The sequence below is a fragment of the Natator depressus genome, chromosome 6, assembly GCF_965152275.1.
Source record: "Natator depressus isolate rNatDep1 chromosome 6, rNatDep2.hap1, whole genome shotgun sequence".
NCBI lineage: Eukaryota > Metazoa > Chordata > Testudines > Cheloniidae > Natator > Natator depressus.
The window spans coordinates 2,014,262-2,037,219 of NC_134239.1; the positions used below are offsets into that span (position 1 = coordinate 2,014,262).

The 22,958-nt window shown below is 63.3% G+C and overlaps 1 protein-coding gene across 1 annotated transcript; it reads right to left on the minus strand.

Moving 5' to 3' along the window:
- Positions 1 to 4,078: 4,078 nt before the first annotated feature.
- On the minus strand, positions 4,079 to 21,404 carry LOC141988767 (integrin alpha-X-like). The gene is made up of 30 exons (XM_074954702.1): positions 21,290 to 21,404; positions 20,509 to 20,626; positions 20,182 to 20,276; positions 19,975 to 20,039; positions 19,578 to 19,692; positions 19,188 to 19,315; positions 18,855 to 19,006; positions 18,621 to 18,774; positions 16,960 to 17,104; positions 16,602 to 16,678; positions 12,176 to 12,308; positions 11,948 to 12,084; positions 11,541 to 11,681; positions 10,963 to 11,172; positions 10,657 to 10,787; positions 10,418 to 10,506; positions 10,106 to 10,344; positions 9,372 to 9,503; positions 8,839 to 8,912; positions 8,608 to 8,749; positions 8,365 to 8,475; positions 8,183 to 8,265; positions 6,328 to 6,411; positions 6,139 to 6,211; positions 5,920 to 6,027; positions 5,732 to 5,809; positions 4,915 to 5,037; positions 4,715 to 4,813; positions 4,340 to 4,450; positions 4,079 to 4,222 (listed from the first exon to the last, which is right to left on the minus strand). Exons 1-30 carry the CDS (start codon positions 21,351 to 21,353, stop codon positions 4,079 to 4,081), a joined length of 3,555 nt encoding a protein of 1,184 aa, XP_074810803.1. The 5' UTR covers positions 21,354 to 21,404.
- Between the last annotated feature and the right edge of the window lie 1,554 nt (positions 21,405 to 22,958).

Sequence of the window (22,958 nt, forward strand, 5' to 3'; positions counted from 1 at the left end):
GCCCCATGGCAGCGGTGGGCCGGCTTGGGCCCACGAGTCGCAGCCACGGAGCTTTGGGGGGCGCAAGGAGCAAGAGCGGCCAGCACGGGGACACCGGCACGAGAGCGGCCCGCACAGTGGAGACACCAACGGCGATCGCCCTGTGGAAACCGGCTTGCTGCCGGCCTGTGGGAAATCGTGGGGGTGCCGGACGATCGGCCGTGGGGGCAGTGGCCATGCAGGACACTGAGTCGTCTCCTGCTCCGCAGGGCTGTGACTCGGGAACGCCCCGGGCCGGCGACAGAGGCGGAAGCAGCTGCCCCAGTGGCCGAGGGTTTCCTGATGTCCGTGGCCCCGAGTCTCCCGTAATCGTCACTCAGGTGTTGGGGAGCTCTGATCGGTCATTCGTACCCAGCTGCACCTGCGTCCAGGCTTCCAGCGCCGAGCCCTGGCCCCAGAGAAGAACGTACCCTCGTGGGTAGCCGTACACAGTGGGTGGGGAAACTGAGTCACGCCTAGTGTTCCTAGTGTTAGAGCGGGGGGGCTGGGAACCAGGACTCCTGGGTTCTATCCCAGCTCTGGGAGGGGAATGGGGGGGCTGGTGGGTTAGAGCAGGGGGGCTGGGAACCAGGACTCCTGGGTTCTCTTCCCAGCTCTGGGAGGGGAGCGGGGCCTGGAGGGTTAGAGCAGGGGAGGCTGGGAGCCAGGACTCCTGGGTTCTATCCCGGCTCTGGGAGGGGAGTGGGGACTGGTGGGTTAGAGCAGGGGGGCTGGGAGCCAGGACTCCTGGGTTCTGTTCAAATCACTGCACAATAAGGGCCCTGATCTCAGCCGGGGTCCATTTAGTGCTTTGGGGTTCATTATTCACTTGCTGTTCACTACCGCTGCTCCCATTCACCTCTCCCTGTTATCTCTGTCTCCTCCTGCGACCCCTCCTTTCATCTCCACCCCCCCTTGCCCCCACCCAGAGCAAGACCCGATTTCGGAGCCTTTCAGGCCTGCTTCCCCCTGGAGGCGACATCCGTGGTGTCCCAGCCTGTCCCCAGCCCCCGGGGTAACAGCGGCTGGGTCTCTCAGAAGCCAGCCCCTCTCCCCTTCCTGCCCACCCATGCTGGCGTCACGCGCTCGGCCCTGCCGGCACGTCCCACGGGGAGGTGCCACGCGCTCAGCCGCTGGGCTCCCTTTGGGTTCTCCGGTTCCTCCCTCGCTCTGGGCCGGTTTCGGCTACTCCACGCCCCCCTCGCGGCTCCTGCCTCAGCTTTTTAACTCTCGTTGCGACCACCGGCCAGCCGTGCAAAGTACGGAGGGAAACTGAGGCATGCAGCGGCATCAGAGAAATACGACCGAAAAGTCCCACTTCGTCACAGTAGAGGGAATATTGTCTCAGCTCTTATTGGCCCCCAGCCAAGGAAGCGTCCGGGCCCAGTTCCCTGGAATCTGCCCCCCAGAATCAACGTGTCACAGACGTCAGGAGCAAAGGCACCCAGGGCTTGCAAAGACAGGATCACAAACCCAGCCCTGCTGTGTCCCTGCCCCGCCCGTGCCCTCTTCTGCCAGGTGACTTGGCCACAGCATCACCCGGGGACCAGCCTCCGGGGCAGGCCCCTTCCTCGCTCCGCTGCGTCGGTCGGCTCCCAGCCGGCTGGATCAAAGCTCCCCTGCCCACCGCCAAGTCTCCGGTACCAGTGTGAATAAAAAGCTCTCCCCGGGTAAACCAGACTTCCCCAATATAGCTGCCCCCCGCCCCCGTGCCGCTGAATGACCCGTCGGGGTAACCGATCGCAGCAGGAGTCAGGGGATCAGGCCAGGACTCCTGCTCCTTCGCGGCAGGGTGGTTCACTGGGCACATTTCCGCATCACACGGCCTCTCCGCTGCAGCAGGGGGCGCTACTGCTCCCAGCCCGCTGCTGGCTGCATCCCAAACAGACGCCCCGGGGTTAGTCCCCTTCCTACCCACTGCAAACAGAGAGACACAAAGCGGGGACTTGGGGAGCAAAGTCGCTGCGATGCAGCCACCTCTGGGGTGGGGCAGCTGGGGAACAGCTGCATATAACACCACATGGGGACAGCTCACCTGGCACTGAGATGCAGCCACCCCTGGGGCATAGCAGCTGGGGAACAGCTGCATATAACACCACATGGGGACAGCTCACCTGGCGCTGAGATGCAGCCACCTCTGGGGCAGGGCAGCTGGGGAACAGCTGCATATAATGCTGTGTGGGGACAGCTCACCTGACACTGAGATGCAGCCACCTCTGGGGCAGGGCAGCTGGGGAACAGCTGCACTGCCGGGGGGGGGGGGGTCTGCCCTCACGCTAGTCCCTGCAGCACCCTGGGGGGTCTCCCCTCCAAGCACGATCCCAGCCGGACCCTGCTGGGCGAGCTCTGCTGGGAGACAGGCTCCAAGGCAGGATTCGTGTGGCCCCTGCCAAGGGTGGGGAACAGCCCCATAAACCCAGCGTGGCCCCTCCAGCCCCCCGCTCTGCCTTTCCCAGCAGAGGAGGGTCTAACCCTGGACCCAGCCACGGCCCATCCCCTGCTGGAGATCTCGCCGGACAGGAAGCAGGTGAAACGCGGGAGTTTCACGAAGACCGTCCACTCCAGCCCGAGGAGCTGGTCATCCCAACGCCCCCGATCCGCCTGCTCCCCTTCCACAGCGCCCCCGGCCACCCCGTCTTCGACCCCGGCTGGCAGGACACCGGGCAACCCACGGCCCCGCCAGATCCCGGGACCCGCTGGCCAGTGCCTGGTTCATGACCTTGCCATTTCGGGGCGGGGGGCGACGGTCGGGCGCTGCCACGTTCGCGGCTCCGGGCTGCCCACAGCCACCCCGCGGCTCTGACATAATCGCGGTGCCCGGCCCGCGGGGACGGCAGGGAGAAAGCCCAGCGGCTTCCCAATGCTGGGCTCCCGGGGCTGGCTCTGGCGGAGAGTCGCTGGCTCAGGCCCGGGCGAACCGTGGGAGACCCGTTGCCGGTGGATCGTCCCGAGAAAACACACGGGGAACCCGAATATTTTAAAGACGGGGCATTTGCCAGGGGAGGGGCTGTATCTCCTGACCCCCTGGATTAGCTAACTTGACATTTGCACCCCAAATGCTATCCAGTGCCTACTACCCTCCTGGTAGTTTCAGGGGGGGCAGGATCTACAGAACCCCTGAATTACTGAACCCCAACTTAGCACCCCAAATGCTATCCAGTGCCTACTACTGGCCAAGGTTTTTTGTGGGGCAACAATCTGAACCCCCTAGACTACAGCCCCATATTTGCCCCCGAAAGTCTATCCAGAGCAGACCAATCTGGGGGGAGGGACTGTATCTCCTGAACCCCTGGACTAATCAACCCCAAATTTGCACCCCATATTCCACCTGGCGTCTCCTCCCAGCATAGCAATGGTCAGGTCGATCTGATGCGGCGTGTGGATTTTAGAACCGCTTGAGATGGGACCCTGCTGCAGAATGTGGGGGACGACCTTAAATGGGCCGCAGCTAGACATGAGCTGGCTCTGGGGGAGCTGAACCCCACTCTCCTTGCCGTGAGAGGGGCAGGGCAGAGCCCGCAGCCTGGGTCTGCTGGGGCCTTTCATGCTTTCGAGCTCCTACGCGACACAATAAAATAACAACCAACCCGGCGGCCGGTGGCGGGCCCGGCAGCTCCTCTGGGCAAACGCTCCGCGCCGAAGGGAGGTCGGAGTAATCGCCCCCAATGCGCCAACGAAGCCGCGAGTGTGATAGAAACGGGAGTTCATGGTAGAAATTAGTGACCAAAGCAGTTTTGTCTCCGGTTTTTTCCTCCGGTTTAAAAACAAAGAAAAACGCAGAGCAGAAACTGGAACAAAATAATCAGACAAAAGACACTTTCAGAAATGAGAACATTCCCCTCCCACGGCTGGGGAGAGAACCCAGGAATCCTGGCTCCCAGTCCGCCCCCCTCCGCCCCCCGGCTCTAACCACTAGACCCCACTCCCTTCCCAGAGCCAGGGATAGAACCCAGGAGTCCTGACTCCCAACCCCCATTGCTCTACCCACCAGACCCCACTCCCCTCCCAGAGCTGGGGAGAGAACCCAGGAGTCCTGGCTCCCAGCCCCCCCGCCGCAGTGTCACGACACCCCCTCGGGGTCAGTGGATCCTTGCGTGGCGGGGTGCTCCGGCAGGGCGTTGTTTCCCTGCGGACCCCCAGACACAGTCTCCCCTCCTGGGGTCTCCTCCGGGGCCATGGGCCGATTCCGCTTGAAGAAGCCGAACTGGGGGAGAGAGAAGAGTGGGGGGAGGGGTGTTAGAGGGAGGGCGGCTGATGGACGGATGGACAGACAGACAGGCCGGTGTCAGGCCAGCCAAGGAGCTGGGGAGGGGACACGCACCTTATACAGGAGCCCGACCATCACGGCGAGAAGCAGGACGCCCCCAATGCAGCTGCCGATAATCACCGGGACCGGGTTGAAATGGGAAATTAACTCCACCTCCGTGGTGATCTGAGGAGAGACATGGTTAGGGGAGAGAACCCAGGAGTCCTGGCTCCCAGCCCCCCTTGCTCTAACAACTAGACCCCACTTCCCTCCCAGAGCCAGGAGAGAACCCAGGAGTCCTGGCTCCCAGCCATAACCCACCAGACCCCACTCCCCTCCTAGAGCAGGGAGAGAACCTAGGAGTCCTGGCTCCCAGCCCCCCGCTCTAACCACTAGATCCACTTCCCTTCCAGAGCCGGGAGAGAACCCAGGCGTCCTGGCTCCCCGTACCTGGCTGTACTGGAATTCCTCTGGCTGGATCTGGAAGTATTTGGTCTCGTCGATGCCGACGGCTGCTTCGCTGCGGAGCCAGACTTTGCGGGCTTCCAGCTTGAGGACAGACGGACAGAGAGAGGGGGGTAAGCTGTGGGGACAGCGGGGGGCGGCGTGGCCCCATCGCGCCCGCAGCGGGCGCCCCCCGCCGGGCGTACCTGAGCTCCGTCCTCCGGCCTACGCAGCTCCCCGGAGAAGTTAAAGCTGCGGGATTCTCCACCGGCCAGGGAGGCCACCTGACACCGGACCCGGGTGCAGACAGATGCCCCGAGGCACCCGCGCTGGGAGCAGAGGGAACCAGAGTCAGACTCCACCGCCTGTCCCAAAGCACCGGGAAACAGCCGCTCCTCCCCAGAGGGGCCGCGTCCCAGCGCCGGGCGAGGGGTCCCCGTGTGCCCAGCCCCCCCCACCCAGAGGGGCCGCGTCCCAGCGCCGGGCGAGGGGTCCCCGTGTGCCCAGCCCCCACCACCCAGAGGGGCTGCGTCCCAGTGCCGGGCGAGGGGTCCCCATGTGTCCAAGCCCCCCCGCCACCCAGAGGGGCCACGTTCCAGCACCAGGCAAGGGGTCCCCGTGTGCCCAGCCCCCCCACCCCAAGGGGCCACGTCCCAGCGCCGGGCGAGGGGTCCCCGTGTGCCCAGTACCCCCCACACCCAGAGGGGCTGCGTCCCAGCACCGGGCGAGGGGTCCCCGTGTGCCCAGCCCCCCCCACCCAGAGGGGCCGCGTCCCAGTGCCGGGTGAGGGGTCCCCATGTGTCCAAGCCCCCCCGCCACCCAGAGGGGCCACGGTCCAGCACCGGGCAAGGGGTCCCCGTGTGCCCAGCCCCCCCCACCCCAAGGGGCCGCGTCCCAGCGCCAGGCGAGGGGTCCCCGTGTGCCCAGCCCCTCCCCCACCCAGAGGGGCCGCGTCCCAGCGCCGGGCGAGGGGTCCCCGTGTGCCCAGCCCCAGAAGTGGCTGCATCTCAGCTCTGATCTTACTGTCACTGGTTCCTTTGGGGTCTGGGTGAAAGCCCCCATTCGGAGCGTCAGTGGCTGGGTGCATGTGAACCCATGTTCCTATCAGGCAATGGAGAAGGTTATTCCAGGAGAGAACCCAGGAGTCCTGGCTCCCAGCCCCCCCGGCCCCGCTGTAACCCCTAGACCCCACCCTCCTCCGTCCCACTCACCCCACCGCTGAGGTTCACAGATACGTCCCAGATGAAGCCGAGTTCGGCCCGGATGGGGAGTTCAAAGGTCACAGTTACGGGCACAGTGGGGGGCCCCAAATTCTGCACCTGGGGGGCGGGGGGAAGAGGGACGGCGTTAAAGGCGGAGAAGACAGACGGGAGCTCGGCGTACGCAGATATCGCTGCACCGAGCGCGCCCAGTCTCAGCCGGCCGGTCACCTGGTAGCGGTGGGCGATGGCTCGGGGCGCCGGCAGCTCCGACGGGACGCTGACGTAGGTGCTCGAATCCAACCTGGGGGAGACGCGGGGGCGTCAGTGTCTGTGCGGACCCCAGCCCCCCATGGAAAGGGGCCTGCCGGGGCACGAGGAGCGGGGGGGGAGGGGAAATCGGGGGGGGGGGGGCGGTACCCGGTCACGACGACCCCGACCGGGCGCAGAACCGGCAGCTCCCGCGTGGCTGCGTTGTCCGCCAGGGTCCCGTTCTCGTTCTGACTGCAGGGGAAAGAGGGAAAAGTGGTTCGGATCAGCCCTGGGTCGGGACCTGCCCCCCCGGCCCCCTCTGGCCCGGGACCCCTCCCCGCCCAGCTGGCAAACCTCTGTGTGTGGAGAGGGAAAGGGGAGCAGAGCCAGCGGGGGGTGGAGGGATGGGGGGCTAGAGGCGGGAGGGACGGACGGACGGACGGACGGCTGTTGGGGGGCGGAGGTGTGACGCCGTACAGCGTACGGGAGAGACGCTGTCGTCGGATTATCGACGGCCCGTCACCGCAGGGAATCTGCCCGGAGAGGCCACGGCCGGCCGCAGCGAAGAGGCCGCGATTTGCCAGGTACGCTCAGCTTCTTTCTCCGTGCGCATCACCCGTGCCTGGCGGGTTACAGGTAGGTGGGGTAGATCTGTATTTCCGGACACAGGCTGTGGGTCAGGGTGACACCCCCGGACAGATTGGCACCAGCCCTGCCTGGCCTGCCCCATGGCCCATCCAGGGGCATCAGCTGTACCATGGACCCCTGGAGAGAGGCCGAGGGATGCACCTGGGAGCCAGCAGGACACGTAGGGACAGGCCTGTGCATAGGGGGCTGGGGTCTTCTCCATGCCCCTGTGCCCCGAGCTTGCGTTGGGGACAGAGAAAGCACAAACCACATGGCAAAGGACAGAACAAGCAGCTGCATCTTCTCCATTTTGTCTCCAGACCTGCTTCCCGCCTCTGGACTCACTTCTCCACAGACCGAAGCTCTGAGCAAGGGACTGACTGACCCATCCCAGCGGCGGGTGACTCCAGGGGGACTCTCAAGCCAGCAGCCTCACCAGCACTGCTACGAACCTGATCTACAGCCTTGGAAATCTCCGTGCGTCTCTGAGGGCTCTACCATCTCACGTCGCCCTTCCCGGTCTCTCTTTTCTACTAAACCTTTAGGTTTACAGAGGAAAGGACTGGCCGGCAGGTTGGTATTTTGGGAAAGATCCAAACCTATATTGACCTGGCAACGTGGCTGGCCCCGGGGTCAGAAGAACATTTGGTAGCGTGAGCAGAGTTTTTAGATAACTTCTCCCTGGACTGGAGCTCGGTGCTGGTTGGGACCAGAGAACGGGACAGCAGGAAAGGGGGCTGGGTGGCTGCTTTTTTCAGCTTCTCGATAACCAGGGTGGGGGATCAGGAGCTCCATGTGTGACGGGTTGGGGAGTCGAACGTCAGTGTTACCCACCAGTCGCTGGGAGGATCTGCTCCCCCCCCTGCAGTCTGCCCTGGGCATGTCCAGCGTGGGCTGCCCCAGGCTCCCTGGACACACAGGGGATGGATGGATGGACGTGTGTTGGGGATGGGTGGATGGCAGGGGAGATGGATGGACGGACGGGTGGATGGCAGGGGAGATGGATGGATGGATGGCAGGGGAGATGGATGGACGGATGGACGGCAGGGGAGATGGATGGACGGGTGGACGGATGGATGGCAGGGGAGATGGATGGGTGGGTGGATGGCAGGGTAGATGGATGGCAGGGGAGATGGATGGACGGATGGACGGGTGGACGGCAGGGGAGATGGATGGACGGGTGGACGGGTGGACGGCAGGGGAGATGGATGGACGGGTGGACGGGTGGACGGCAGGGGAGATGGATGGACGGGTGGACGGACAGATGGATGGACTGATGGAGGGTGGAAGGGTGCGTGTGGGGCCACCCCTTCGCCTTTGCTTTCCCATCCCCCCCACACACACTGTGGGGTCCCTTCCCTTGTTCCTCCCCCCCCCCCGAAAGCCAGGAACGCACCAGTCAGCTCGGAGAGTGAAGGAGGCTGGGCCGTCCCCCCAGGTGGTGTCAGAGGAGACGTGGAAAGAGAGATGGAGGAAAACCTGGGGGAGGAGACCAGAGAAAAGTGAGACTCGGCGCAGGGCACAGACACGGGGTGCTGAGACCGGGCGTGCTCGGTGCACGGACACCCCCCCCCTTACCTTCGTTCTCTCCCGCAGGGCCGGGGGGCTGAGCTGGCAGGAGCTGTTGAGGACGGACAGACGGCCTGGAGCCCCGGGCACGCCGCAAACCAGAGAGACCGGCCAGTGGGACTGGGGACATGGGAAAACAAGGGCTCGTTAGTGACAGCGCTCCTCACTCCCGACCCGCAGCCCCCTGCCAGCCCAGCCCTGCCCCCCAGCCCTGCCGGTGCCCCTCACTCCCGACCCGCAGCCCCCCGATACCTGCAGGACAGAGCCCCCCCGGAAGGACAGCCCTGGGGGGTACTGGATCGTCAGCACCGGCCCATAAGCGATTTCGCCCACGTTCTCCAGCTGCACCGTCAGGTTGAGTGGGAAATGGGGGCTCAGTCTGAGTCCTGGGGACCTGGAAAGCACAAACTGCGTCCAGCCCAGCCCTGCCCAGCGGGGGGCGCCATGGGGGGCGGGGCGCTGGCCAGGGGGGGTCTCACTCACCCCGAGAAGTTGAAGGAGACGCGCAGGTCAGCCACACAGACCTCGTCTGCCCCGCAGTTCTTCTCAAAGGGAACCTGTAAGGCCAAGAGATCCCAGAGTAGCCGGAGGGGACCCAGGCGTCCAGGTCACTCACCGCTGGGACTGGGACTCAGGAGTCCGGCTCAGTGCACAGGGGGGAAGGGACCCAGGCGTCCGGGCGGCAGGCCGGGGGAGGGGATGGGACCCAGGCGACCGGGCGGCAGGCCGGGGGAGGGGGAGGGACCCAGGCGTCCGGGCGGCAGGCCGGGGGAGGGGGAGGGACCCAGGCGTCCGGGCGGCAGGCCGGGGGAGGGGGAGGGACCCAGGCGTCCGGGCGGCAGGCCGGGGGAGGGGGAGGGACCCAGGCGTCCGGGCGGCAGGCCGGGGGAGGGGGAGGGACCCAGGCGTCCGGGCGGCAGGCCGGGGGAGGGGATGGGACCCAGGCGACCGGGCGGCAGGCCGGGGGAGGGGGAGGGACCCAGGCGACCGGGCGGCAGGCCGGGGGAGGGGGGTACCTGTATGTGGGTGGTGGTGTTGGTGCTGGGGAGGAGCAGGGGCGTCAGACCCCGCGTGCCCAGGATCGGCTCCCCTTGGACCGAGAAATTCACCTGCAGCTCCACCGGCGCCAGGAAATCCTCCAGGCAGGGCTGGGGGGAGGGGTAAGTGCGGTGAGCTTCCCCACAGCAGTGCCCCCAACTAGGGACTGCCCCTGCCCAGCGCGGTGAGCTTCCCCACAGCAGTGCCCCCAGCCAGGGACTCCCCCTCCTGGTGCTGTGAGCTTCCCCACAGCAGTGCCCCCAGCCAGGGACTCCCCCCACCCAGGGTTGCGAGCTTCCTCACAGCGGTGCCTGCCCCCAGCCAGGGACTCCCCCTCCTGGTGCTGTGAGCTTCCCCACAGCAGTGCCCCCAGCCAGGGACTCCCCCTCCTGGTGCTGTGAGCTTCCCCACAGCAGTGCCCCCAGCCAGGGACTCCCCCTCCTGGTGCTGTGAGCTTCCCCACAGCAGTGCCCCCAGCCAGGCACTCCCCCCACCCAGGGTTGCGAGCTTCCTCACAGCAGTGCCTGCCCCCAGCCAGGGACCCCCCCTCCTAGCACTATGACCTTCCTCACAGCTGTGCTCCCAGCCAGGGACTGCCCCTGCTCAGTGCTGCAAGCTTCCCCACAGCAGTGTCTCCATCTAGGGACTCCCGCGGCCAGCGCTGTGAGCTTCCCACCCAGCAGTGCCCTGGGGGCTGGGAGCGGGGTCCTACCAGGACGTGTAGGGCTTTGGTGCTGCAGACTGGCCTGGAGCCGACCCGCAGGGTCTCCAAGAGCTGCGAGGTCCCGTCGTGCAGCGCCAGGCGCGGGTTGGATTTCCCAGCATCCACCTGGAGCGTGAAGGAGACGCGGGCACGAAGCGGGGCTGCGGGAGAGCGAGGGAACGGAGGAAGGGACGAATGAACGAGTGGAGGGGGACCGGGTGAGGGGACGTGCCGGAGGGAGGAGGGGTCTCACCTGGCCCCCCAGGCTGATCTGGCTGAGGTTGAAGCACAGGGTCAGGGCGACCCCCCTGGCCCCCGCACCTAACCCCCCTGTGCAGCCGGCATCGTCCAGGGGGATCCGGGCCGGATTCAGCGCCAGGGAGCAGGAGACGCTGATCACCGGACGGGACCTGCCGGGAGACAGACGCGCCGACAGTGAGAGAGCGGGACAGACGGACGCTGCCCCCCTCCCCCCCGCAGCAGCAGCCCCAATTCCCGCCCCCCTTCCCCAGCACTGCGAGCTTCCCCGCAGCAGTGCCCTCCGCTGGCCTCTCCCCTACCTGAGCAGCACGGCCCGGCCCAGGGCCCCAACGGCCACGTCCATGAGTCCGTCCCCGCTGAGATCCAGCCGGCCCTGGACGGACTGACCGAAAAACCGGAGGGCGGGAGAAAGAGACCGGGCGGAGATGCGCTGCGGGGGAGGGGGGAGAGAGAGATGGGACGGTGCCCCTCACTCCCGACCCGCAGCCCCCCGCTAGCCCACCCCTGCCCCCCCAGCCCTGCCGGTGCCCCTCACTCCCGACCCACAGTTCCCCCAGCCCAGCCAGTGCCCCTCACTCCCGACCCGCAGCCCCCAGGGTTCTCACCTGGCTGTGGGGGTCTCTCAGGGCCAGTCTCCCCGGCTCCCCCAGGAAGATGTAAAGGGCCCCCTGGCCCTCATCCTCCATGGGGGCCCCGATGGCCACGTCTCTCACGCTGTCCCCATTCACGTCCCCCAGGGGCCCCAGCGCCGCCCCGAACCGGCCCAGCCCGTCCCCCGGGGACCCCCACAGCCTCTGGGTGCATCTCAGGGAGCCCTAGGGCAGAGAGAGACCAGATCAGAGCCCAGCCCTGTCTCCCCCCAGCCCGGTCCCCCCTGCCCCACCCCCAGCCCTGCCCTCCGCCCATCTCCCCTCTCCCTCCTCTCTCCCTATCCCTCTCCCTTTCCTTCCCCTCCCCCCCAAGCCCCAACCCCATCTCCCCCCAGCCTGGTCTCCCCTGCCCCACCCCCAGCCCCCCATCTCTCCCCAGCCCCACCCCCATCCTCCACCCATCTCCCCTCTCCCTCCTCTCTACCCATCCCCCTCCCAATCCCTCCCTTCCCCCCCAAGTGCCACCCCCACCTTCCCCCAGCCTGGTCCCCCCTGCCAAACCCCCCAGCCCCCCATCTCCCCAACGGGCTCACCCCGTCCTGCAGGGCGCAGACCTGGACCAGGCCGCCCCAGCTGCGGTTCTGGTGGCCGGGGGCCCCAATCAGAACCAGGTCTGTCTCGCCGTCCCCGTCCAGGTCCAGGGTGCAGAGCTCGGCCCCGAAGGAGGAGCCCACCTGGGGCGGGGGAGAGAGACAGACGGACGGACGGATGCAGGGTGTGGAGGGGCTGGACATACGGACGGATGAGGGGCTGGGGGCACAGCCGGAGGGAGGAATGGGGGCGGGAGGCACTGGGGGCCTGGACAGACGGGTGGGGGAAGGGTTATGGATGGACAGACGGACAGGGGTGTGAGGCGAGGGACAGACAGGGGAGTGGGGGGCAGACGGATGGGTGTCGGGGTGGAGGAGAGACAGACGGACGGGGGGGGCGCGATTCTCACCTGCTCCCCCAGGACACTGTCTCCGACCCGCCCCCCGCTGCGCTGGAAGACTCCCACACGCCCGACGTGCCCAAACCGGGGGGCTCCAGCCACGTACAGGACACTGCCCCCCTGGCGGGCCAGGGCCACGGCATAGCCTGCGGGGGGGAGGGGAAGAGTTAGCATGGGGGGGTTGGGGGGAAGGGGGTAAGTGAGGGAGGGGTGTAGAGGGATGGGGGGGTCACTCACCCAGGTACGAGTCCTTGGCCTCCTGCCCCAGTGAGGACTCATTGATGAAGGTCGCGAGGAGGGGGTCTCCCGACCACTCCTCCAGCCCCCCCGCCCAGTCGTAGGCCCCCACCTCCCCCACCACAACAGCCTCCTAGGGGGCGGAAGAAGAGAGACAGAGAGAGGGCTGTGAGGAACCCAGGCGTCCTAGCCCGTCCCCCACCCCCACTGCCATGCGGGGCCCTGACCTCCAACAGCCCGTAACCCACCAGTTCCCCCCCATCAGCCCAGCGCTAATGAACGACCCACAAACATTCATGAGCCCACATGACTATGAATGAGATGAAGCCTTCCGCATATTAATAAGCTAAAAGAATGATTAATGATGGGAAACAGGATATTAATGAGCCAAATGAATATTAATAAGGGGAAATATTCAGACGATTAATGAGCCACAATAATGATTCATGACTGGATTGCACCCTCAGCAAGTTCACAGGTGACCCCAAGCTGGGGGGAGAGGTAGATACGCGGGAGGGTGGGGACAGGATCCAGAGGGACCGAGACAAATTGGAGGATTGGGCCAAAAGAAATCGGATGAGGTTCAACAAGGACCAGTTGTCCCGGGGTCCCCGGGCGATGCTCAGGACCTGCTCCCTACGGAGCCGGGCAGGACTCTGGGGAAGTCTCCTCTCGGGGAGCAGCCTGTCTGCAGGACACACAGCTCACCCGGCTCCACCTTCCTGGGTCTGACCTCGGAGCATTCAGCATCCTCTGCCCCTCCGGGCGCTTCCCACAGTGAGTCCGCCCAGGCGGGGTCCTGGGGAAGCCAGAGGGTCCTGCCCTCCAACTCCGCAGTCAGACCTGACTCTCAGCCAGCCGGGAAACCAGAAGGTTTATTAGACGACAGGAACATGGTCTAACACAGAGCTTGTAGGTGCAGAGAACAGGACCCCTCAGCTGGGTCCATTTGGGGGGGGCATTGAGCCAGACAACCACATCTGCACTTCACTCCATGTCTCCAGCCAGCCCCCAACTAACTCACCCTCCAGTCCCTCCTCCTCTGGGCTTTGTCCCTGTCCCGGGCCAGGAGGTCACCGGATTCCTTTGTTCTCCAACCCTTTAGCTCTCACCTTGCAGGGGGGAAGGCCCAGGCCATCAGGTGCCAGGAAACAGGGTGTCGGCCATTCCCTGTGTCCAGACCCCTGCGCACACCTGCCCTCTAGGGCTCTGCAATGATCATACACCCTTATCCCACCACCTAGAGACTTAAAAACTGCCTAGGGGAAACTGGGGCACCCCCACACTATTCAGAGGAAACATTAAGAACAGTCCCACTTCGTCACACAAGTGCAGAGTCCTGCCCTTAGGACGGAAGAATCCCATGCACCGCTACAGACTAGGGATCGAATGGCTCGGCAGCAGTTCGGCAGAAAAGGACCTGGGGATTACAGTGGACGAGAAGCTGGATATGAGTCAGCAGTGTGCCCTTGTTGCCAAGAAGGCCAATGGCATTTTGGGCCGTATAACTAGGAGCATTGGCAGCAGACCAAGGGACGTGATCGTTCCCCTCTATTCGACATTGGTGAGGCCTCATCTGGAGTACTGTGTCCAGTTTTGGGCCCCACACTACAAGAAGGATGTGGAGAAATTGGAAAGCGTCCAGCAAAGGGCAACAAAAATGATTAGGGGGCTGGAACACATGACTTATGAGGAGAGCCTGAGGGAACTGGGATTGTTTAGTCTGCAGAAGACAAGAGTGAGCGGGGATTTGATAGCTGCTTTCAACTACCTGAAAGGGGGTTCCAGAGAGGATGGATTTAGACTGTTCTCAGCGGTGGCAGATGACAGAACAAGGAGTAATGGTCTCAAGTTGCAGTGGGGGAGGTCTAGGTTGGATGTTAGGAAACACTATTTCACTAGGAGGGTGGTGAAACGCTGGAATGAGTTACCGAGGGAGGTGATGGAATCTCCTTCCTTAGATATTTTATGGTCAGGCTTGACAAAGCCCTGGCTGGGATGATTTAGTTGGGGGTTGGTCCTGCTCTGAGCAGGGGGTTGGACTAGATGCCCTCCTAGGTCTCTTCCAACCCTGAGATTCTATGACTCTGTGACTATTCTATATTACCTAATCCTCACCACGCTAACCCCCACCCGGCCCCCTGATGCCTGGGCCATCGCTGCAAACTCATGTGCAAAGACCCGGGATGCGAACGACCTCTGAACCCCCCCCCTCCCAAGGGGCATGGGGAATGGGAGAAACGTGGGGTAACAGGAGCAGGACGCCGAGCCATGAGCAAAGCCGGGCGCCCGAGGAGACGCGGCAGATCAGAATCAGAGGCTATCACATTGGAGATGACGGGCACTCGGCAGGCGTTTGTCGGAGACCCTCGAGGAAAAGGGAGGTTCGATTCTCAGGGCAAAACCGATTTGCTGTCGGGGGTTGGCCAGGAGATGTGGATTTCTGGGCGCTGGAGGGGAAGTCGACGGCAGAAGAACATGGGGTGGGAAAAGCTCGTGGCTGGACGCGGTGGTTCCCTTGGGTGGATCTCAAGGGCAGGTCGTCCACAAAGAGATGAGCAGGGGATGGTGCAGAATGGGCGACCGGGGTGCAAGCTGCCAGTGATGGAGATGAAGAAGGAGGAGGAGGAGGAGGAGGAGGAGGAGGAGGAAGAAAAGTATATTAATGGCCATGAGCGAACAGGAATGGAGAGCGCCTCTCCACCAGGAAAAGTCTCCCTGAGCCATTGCTCGCAACAGGAAAGACACTCAGGCATCTACTCTCTGCCACGGTGAGGACGTTCTCCAGATGGTCAAACGGTTGGACGCTCCGTGACAGGGAGCGAAATGAGGTGGCGAACGGGGGGCCCCCCCAATGCAAGACAAGCCGAGGGGGTGAGATCGGTACGGACATGGCCAGCGGACACTGGAGAGACACATGGGCCCTCGCAATGATCATGGATGGAAGAGAACCGAGCGTAAGGCCAAAGACTCGGCACATGGACTGGACATTGCGGGACCCCAGAGAGACCGATTGGCACAACAGGGCGTACGGCCGTGAGCTTTGGAAGGAAGCTACAGAAGTCACCCACCCCAAAGAGGGAAGTGGGAAGAAACCAGAAGGTGCATATTTAACATTGACCCATAACTAACATGATCAATGAGAAAAGTCGACCATGAATTAGAAAATGATGCATAGTCATGAAAACCAATGAATAACAAATGAGAAGATATTACCGTCAATGTAACGAGGAAACCGATTTTAGAGAAGGGGCTATATTAATTGCCATGAGGCACTCGTCAGTAACAATAAGCAAATCTCATTAAACAGCTGTTAATATTAATGAGAATGATAATATCATCAAGAGCAATATACGGCCACTGACCCCGGCAGTTTGCTAAATCCGTGCTCCCTCTGACACAGCTTTTCAGTCATGTGACTGTCTTCTCATGGAGCGTCGTTGTCTCGTGGACATGAATATTAATAACCAATAACCATAAATACGAATATTAATGCAAAAACGATCATGTAAATGAGGAAACATGAACATGAATGAAAACCTGCCTTGGTGAGACAAAGTATTTAGCAAACTTCATATCAATGGGAAAGCCAGCTAGATAAATGGGTATATATTAATATGAGAATATTATTAAAAGCAGTGAGGAGATAGATAGATGAGAGGGGTGTATGGGGATAGATAGATATATAGCGAGATAGACAGATGAGGGGGTGTATGGGGATAGATAGATAGACAGATGAGGGGGTGTATGGGGATAGATAGATAGGATAATGTTACTGTTATCCTTATTAATATTCAAAGTTCTTATTCATAATAATTCCCCTGGATATTAGGAAGTCTCTTGGCAGGAATATACCACTTTATATTAATGTTTCTCCTCCTTAATACCAAGCTATTAACATCCCTGAGAGGCTGTTCCTGTGAACGAGAGGTCGGCGCACCCCAGGTTAGCGAGGACTGTATCCGCGAGCAAACAAGGAAACTCTTGCTAGGCAGGAGAAACCCCAGTCTACCCGTGGGAACCCTCACCCTGGCGTCGGGACACGAATCTCCCCATCCCTGCATTCCCCTTCCCAGTGAGCGAGGACGGTCAATGACGGTATGAAATGTTACCATCAGTTAGGACAATTATCACATGGATGGTGCTTTATTAAAGTACATTCTGAATTAGGAATCATTATAGCCAATTAATATGGTTAGAAATAGGAAGGTTAGCAGAGGAATGATTAATGGTAAGGAGCCCAGCAATAATTGGCATGTTCATAGCAGGGTGGCTGGCTCCACCTTGTGGTGGGACCGTGTATTACGCCTGGTCCGACTGCAGCCCTGGGGGGCTCTCTGCCCCTGCCCCCTCAGCTGGAGCTCGAGCCCATGGACCGGGCTGGCCCCCCCAGGGTGCACGGGAGGGGGTGAGGGTTTCTACCCACCGGGGTGAGCAGGGCGCTGAATCCACCTTGCGACAGCTCCAGCTGGAACGAGCTGGCGTTGGAAACCTGGGCCGTCCCTGGGGGGAGGAAAAAAGGCGGTGAGACCCAGGCGGGGAATGGGACCCAAGCGTCCGGGTAGGGGCGCTCTCCACCCCAGCACTCCCAGAGGCCAGGGTGGGGAACAGGACCCAGGCATCCGGGTAGGGGTGCTTCCCAACCCAGCACTCCCAGACAGCGGGACGTGGAATGGGACCCAGGCATCCAGGTAGTGGTGCTCCCCACCCCAGCACTCCCAGACACTGGGACAGGGAATGGAACCCAGGCGTCTGGGCTGGAGGAGGATCTGTGGGCCCCGCACCTTCGATAGCAAAGATCTTCTCACGAAGCTGCTCCTGGATGGTGCTGAGGGCGGAGAAGCTCCCGACCTGGAAAACGTTCTCAGCCCGCGAGGCGATGGTGTGCAGCTCCTGGCGTGCCTCGGCCTTGGAGAACGCCTCGCCCACCTGGAACCGGGGGGTAGGGGGGAGAGAGACCTCCAGGAATGGGCTCCAGACCCCCTGGAAACCCACAGGCCCTTCACACGAGCACGGAACCCCCCATGGTCCTCCAGAACCCCCCACCATGCTCTAGAACCAACTAGAACCCCCGGGGACGCCTCACAGACATGCAGACACCCCCTAGCATTCTCCAGAGCCCCCCACCATACTCCAGAACCAACTGGAACCTCCTAGGACCCACAGAACCATCACCAACACCCAGAACCTCCCACAAATCCCCAGAACCCCTCAGATACCAACAAACCCTTGCAGATCCATCTACACCCCCTCCCTGAACCTCCACATCCATCAGAACCCTCCAGAACCCTTCCAGCTCCCCACCCCCACCCCAAGCCCTGCCTCGGCCTATCCAAACCCCAATCCAGAATCCCATACATCCCTCCCGGGTCTCTTTGGGAATCTCCCGAGCTCCTCATTTCTGGTCCAGAACCTTTAAGGAACCCCTAGATCCTGCAGGAAAACAAAAACTTTTGAGGAACCGCTCACAACCTAAAAACACTGACTCATTCTCCAGGACATCTTAGCACCCTCCAGAACCTTTAGGGAACCTGCAGCGCCACTTAGCACATGCCAGATCCTTCTGGAACCCAAAACCGTCAAAGAGCCTCCAGAACCTTTGGGAAGCCAGAACTTTCAAAATACCCACAGACAACAGACACATTAAGTGCCCTCCAGAACATCAGAGGACCCAAACCCTTCAGTGAATTCCCTTAGCTCATTAGCATCCTCAAGAACCTCCCAAGAACCTCCCAGAACCAATCAGAGACCTCCAGAACCTCTTGGGAACCAATTGGAACCTCACGGAACCTCTAGAACCTCTCAGGAGCCTCCGAGAACCTCATGAAACCTCTCAGGAAACTCCAGAACCTCTCGGGAACCAATCAGAACTGCACGGAACCTCTAGAACTTCCTAAAAACCATCCAGAACCTCCCAGGAACCTCCTAAAAAACATACAGAACCTCTCAGGAGCCTCCCAGAACCTCTCAGGAACCTCCTAAAAATCATCCAGAACATCCCAGGAACCTCTGAAACCTCTCATGAGCCTCCAGAACCTCTCAGTAACCAATCAGAACCTCCATAAACCTCGCAGAACCTCTTGGGAACCAATCAGAACCTCACTGAACCTCTCAGGAACCTCCTAAAAACCATCCAACACCTCTCGGGAGCCTCCGAGAACCTCCCAGGAACCTCCAGATCCGCTTGGGAACCTCCTAAAATCCTCCCAGAACCTCTCAGACCCGAGAACCTTTAAAGAACCTCTCGGTTCCCCAAACCGTTAAGGACCCTCCAGAACCGCTTAAAACCCCGAAACCTTTAAGGTCTCCCCAGAAGCGCTGGGAACCCCGAACCTTCCAGGAGCCCCCAGAACCCAGAAGGCTGGAGAAACCCCGGGAGTTTTTCGAAGCCCCGCACACGGCGGGGACTCTCCAGCCCCCTGGCCGGCTCCCCCCCCAGCCCTACCCCGATGGCGTAGCGGACCAGCCCCATGCTGTCGGCCGCCCGGATGGCCTTGGGGAAGAGGGCGCTGTCGTCGGTGGACTCCCCGTCGGTCAGAACGACCAGCAGCTTCTTGGCGTGGGGCCGGGCGCCGTTCTTGGGGGCGAAGGTCTGGCCTCTGCGGGGAGAGCGGGCAGGGTCAGCGTCGGAGGGGGGGGAGCCCAGCTGCGCCCCTCCCGCCCCCGGTGGGGTACTCACACCACAAAGAGGATGGCCGAGGGGGTGCGGGTGTTGCCCTTCAGATGGGAGAAGGCCTCCAGGTCCTGCTCCACGGCCACCGGGCCCTTGGCGGCGTAGTCGGCAAAGGTGAAAACGTGGTGGATCTCGGAGGAGAACTGGACCACGGCGATCTGGGGGGGCAGGGGGGCAGCAAGGGGGGAGATTATTTAAAAGAGCTGATTGTCACCGGCTGCCCGGCCCCTAACATGTCCACAGACGGACGGACACACGGCAGGGCTCGGCCCCTCCAGCAGGGGGTGCCGGGCCGGCCGGACACACCGCGCAGGGGCGGGCGGACAGGCGGGCCCCCACCTGGATGCGGGGCCCCGCCAGGGCCCGCAGCAGCTCCCGGATGAATTGTTTCATGAGCCTGAAGTCGTTGGGCTGGATGCTCTGCGAGTCGTCATATAAAATAGCCACGTCCACCCCCGAAATGCACTCTGGGGGGGAGTGGGAGGGAAGAGAGATCAGCCCCCCCCAGGCCAGCATCACCCTCCCACAGATCCGCCCCGCCGGCCAGCATCAACCCCCCCCCATAACAGATCAGCCCCCCCCGCCCCCAGTTCCCCAACTCAGCCCCCCGACCGCAATGGCTGGAGCCACCCCACACCCCAGCTCAGCCCCGGCAATAGATCCGCCCGTCCAACTCACCCAGCTCAGCCCCCCACCCCCACCAGCTGCCCCCCCCAGCCCCGCCCCCACCTTGGCCGGCCGGGTGCAGGGCCCGGGGGGGGCGCTCCCAGCCCCCCCACACGTAGCAGAGCCCCTGCAGATACACGTTCTCCTCGCAGCGCTGCTGGAGCCGGGGGCCGCAGGCCTGGGGGAGGTAAAGGGGGGTCACCGGGGGGGACCCCACTCCTGCACCCCTCCCCCCACACCCCCACAACACCCCATCTCCTGAACCCACCTGCACCCCTCCCCCACCTCCCTTGGCCCCTCCCGCCACAGCCCCACCCCTATCTCTCTTTGCCCCTCATGGTGGATGCACCACCCCCAATTGCCTGCCTCTTCTCTTCCACCCAACAGCCCCATCCCTCCTTAACCCCACCCCCACCCCCAGGACCGCCCTGCCCTATATCGGGGTCCCGGGGTGACTCACAATGATCTGGGACCTGGAGATCTCGTCGGAGGCGAGCGCCAGCCCCAGGGAGACCGGGGGGATGTCTGGGGGGGACAGAGAGAGCGTGAGAGAGAGATTCCCTCCCCCGCCAGGCATCCTCAATATCCCACATAACCCCCTGTCCCTCCCCCACCACTCATGAGATATATTGGGGGGCAGTGACCCCACCATGCGCCTGTCACTTACCGGGGAGGGGGATGGGCTCACAGGCCCCCCCATGATAGGAGCAGCGATACAGGGCCCCCGTCCCGTTCCCCGCCAGGGGGGCGCTCACCACCAGCCTGGGGAGAGATGGGTACAGACAGGATGGGGGGGGTACTTTGATCCCACTCCCCTCCCAGAGCTGGGGAGAGAACCCAGGAGTCCTGGCTCCCAGCCCCCCCTGCCCTAACCCACTAGCCCCCACTCCCCTCTCAGAGCCGGGGAGAGAACCCAGGAGTCCTGGCTCCCAGCCCCCCCCCCCCGGCTCTAACCACTAGACCCCACTCCCCTCCCAGAGCCGGAGGCTCTCACCAGGAGCTGCCGTTCGAACGCATCTGGACGACCCGGTAGCCGAACTGTGCGCCAGCGTCGCCCTCGAAGATGGTGGGGTTCTGGGTCTCGATGCTGAAGGCCTGGGAGGGGGCCGGCCCTGGGGGGGCAGAATGGCAGGGCACTGCTGGGGGAAGCTCGCAGAGCTAGGGCACTGCAGGGAGCGGGGGGGGACCAAACAGGCAGGCAGCTGTCGGGGGTGGACAGGCAGAGGGGAGAGATGTGGGGGGAGGCACAGATGGATGGAGCTGTGGTGGGGGGTCTGCTGGCTTCCTACCCCAGAGCTCACAACCCCCCCACCGCACCGCCAGGCTGCAGCCCACCCGCCTGACCCCCCGGGCAGAAGAGAAATAAGAAGGGGGGGCCCAGCACCCCCGGTGGGGGGGGAGGGGAAATGGGAGCACGTGGAGTCCCGGGGGGGGGGGGGGATTTACACAGAAAGCCCAAAAAACACCAGGAAAAAAGCCCTCGAGGGTCACAATGAGAAGCGGGAACAAAAACAGGAAACAGGGACCAGGGGTGAGAGCAACCGCTCAGGGGCCTGCCCCCCCCCAGCCCTGCCGGTGCCCCCCACTCCTGACCCGCAGCCCCCTGCCCCCCCCAGCTCTGCCGGTGCCCCTCACTCCCGACCCTCAGCCCCCTGCCCCGGGCCCCCCCAGCTCTGCCGGTGCCCCTCACTCCCGACCCGCAGCCCCTGCCCCCCCAGCCCTGCTGGTGCCCCCCGCTCCCGACCCGCAGCCCCTGCCCCCCCAGCCCTGAGCACCTCGCAGGAGGTTTAGCGTGAGCAGAGCCAGGAGCAGCGGTCGCAGTTCGGGGTCCGGCGCCATCACTTCTCTCGGTCCCGTGTCCGGGGTGGGTCATGTCTTGTAGACTCATTTCCTTCCCCCGCCTCATCACCGCCCCCACCGGCACGGGGCCATGGCTCACTGGGGTAGCCCAGGGGACTTGCCGAGCTTTCAGTGCAGACGCTGCCTCCAGGGGGCGCAGCGGGGCCGCCGTGGGGCAGGGAGCTCATCATGGGGCAGGGAGCAGGGAGGGGGCTCAAGGGTGGGGCTGCGGGGCAGGGAGTGCCATGGGGCAGGGCAGGGGGCTCAGCAGGGGGCGCTGTGGGGCGGGGGGTGCCATGGGGCAGGGGGCTCAGCAGGGGGCGCTGTGGGCCGGGGGGGGGCCTGGTGTCACTAGGGGGCTGGCGTGTCGATTCTTTATCTCCTGGCTGCAGACGCGGATGTGGTCTGGCCTCAGCTCCCAGCCCTTGGCTGGAGTCACTTCCCCCCAGTCCCACCCGGGGTCCACGGTTAACCCTTCATGTCCCCCCTGCAGCCCCCCCCCACCTCCCGAGCCCTTCCCCTCTCTCTGAGTCACCCCCACACACACACACACTCATAGGGCACTGTTGGGAGGAAGTTCGCAACTCCACAACATTCTGCTGGAGTGGGTTAGAGCGGGGGGGGCGTGGATGGGAGCCAGGACTCCTGGGTTCTCTCCCCAGCTCTGGGCAGGGAGTGAGGTCTAGTGGTTAGAACGGGGGGGGGGGGGGGCTGAGGGCCAGAACATAAGAACTAGGTCAGACCAAGGGTCCCTCTTGCCCAGTGTCCCCGAACCTGCCGACAGTGGCCAGGGCCAGGTGCCCCAGAGGGAATGAACAGAGCAGGGAATTATCAAGTGATCCTTCCCCTGTCGTCCATTCCCAGCTCCTGGCAAACAGAGGCTGGGGACACCCTCTCTGCCCATCCTGGCTAATAGCCATTGGTGGCCCCGTCCTCCATGAATTTATCTAGTTCTTATTGGAACCCTGTTACAGTCTTGGCCTTCACAATGTCCTCCGGCGAGGAGTTCCCCAGGTTGACTGTGCGTTGGGTGAAGAAATACTTCCTTATGTTTGTTTTAACCCTGCTGCCTGTTAATTTCATCGGGTGATGAGACGAGGGGTCCTGGACTGACAGGGCTCGTGCCCCTCGGCTCCATGCAGCCCCTGGGAGAGACCCCCCTTTGGTGTGACAGCCCTCCGTGAAGGTCACACTCTCTCGCGCTGAGGTAAGGCCCCGCCGCCGCCTGGGACCGCACCTCTGAGCTTTCCCTGCCCGCCTGGCTCTGCCGTGGCACCCCTCAGCACCGTACACGTCGGTCTCTCCCGCATCCCGGGGGGCTCCGGCTGCTCCCTCCCCAGCCGGTCACCCGGTATCATCCCCCCCAACAGCTCCTCCCCGTCCTGTCTCCCATCCCAGGTAAACAGGTCACTGGGGCCCTCTCTCCTCTGGCCTTTGGTCCCCTCTGGCTGGACCCGGCAGGCCAGGTCACCGGGGTCCTCTCTTCTCAGCCCTTTGTCCTCCCACTGGCCGGAACCGGCTGACCCCCACGCTGGGGGGAGCCTCTCAGTCACCACGGTCCCCCACCTCCTGCTCGTTGTCCAGGGTCCCAACTGCTGGTCAAGG

Bases quoted from the DNA above. Each gene is read 5' to 3' on its own strand.
- LOC141988767 (XM_074954702.1), bottom strand. From the start codon at position 21,353: ATGGCGCCGGACCCCGAACTGCGACCGCTGCTCCTGGCTCTGCTCACG. The intron at 16,679-16,959 runs GTGCGGGGCCCA...TCCTCCCCCCAG, and splicing joins GAAGATCTTTGCTATCGAAG to GGACGGCCCAGGTTTCCAAC. The intron at 6,412-8,182 runs GTGCGTTCCTGG...TTTCCCCTGCAG, and splicing joins TTCACTCTCCGAGCTGACTG to TCAGAACGAGAACGGGACCC.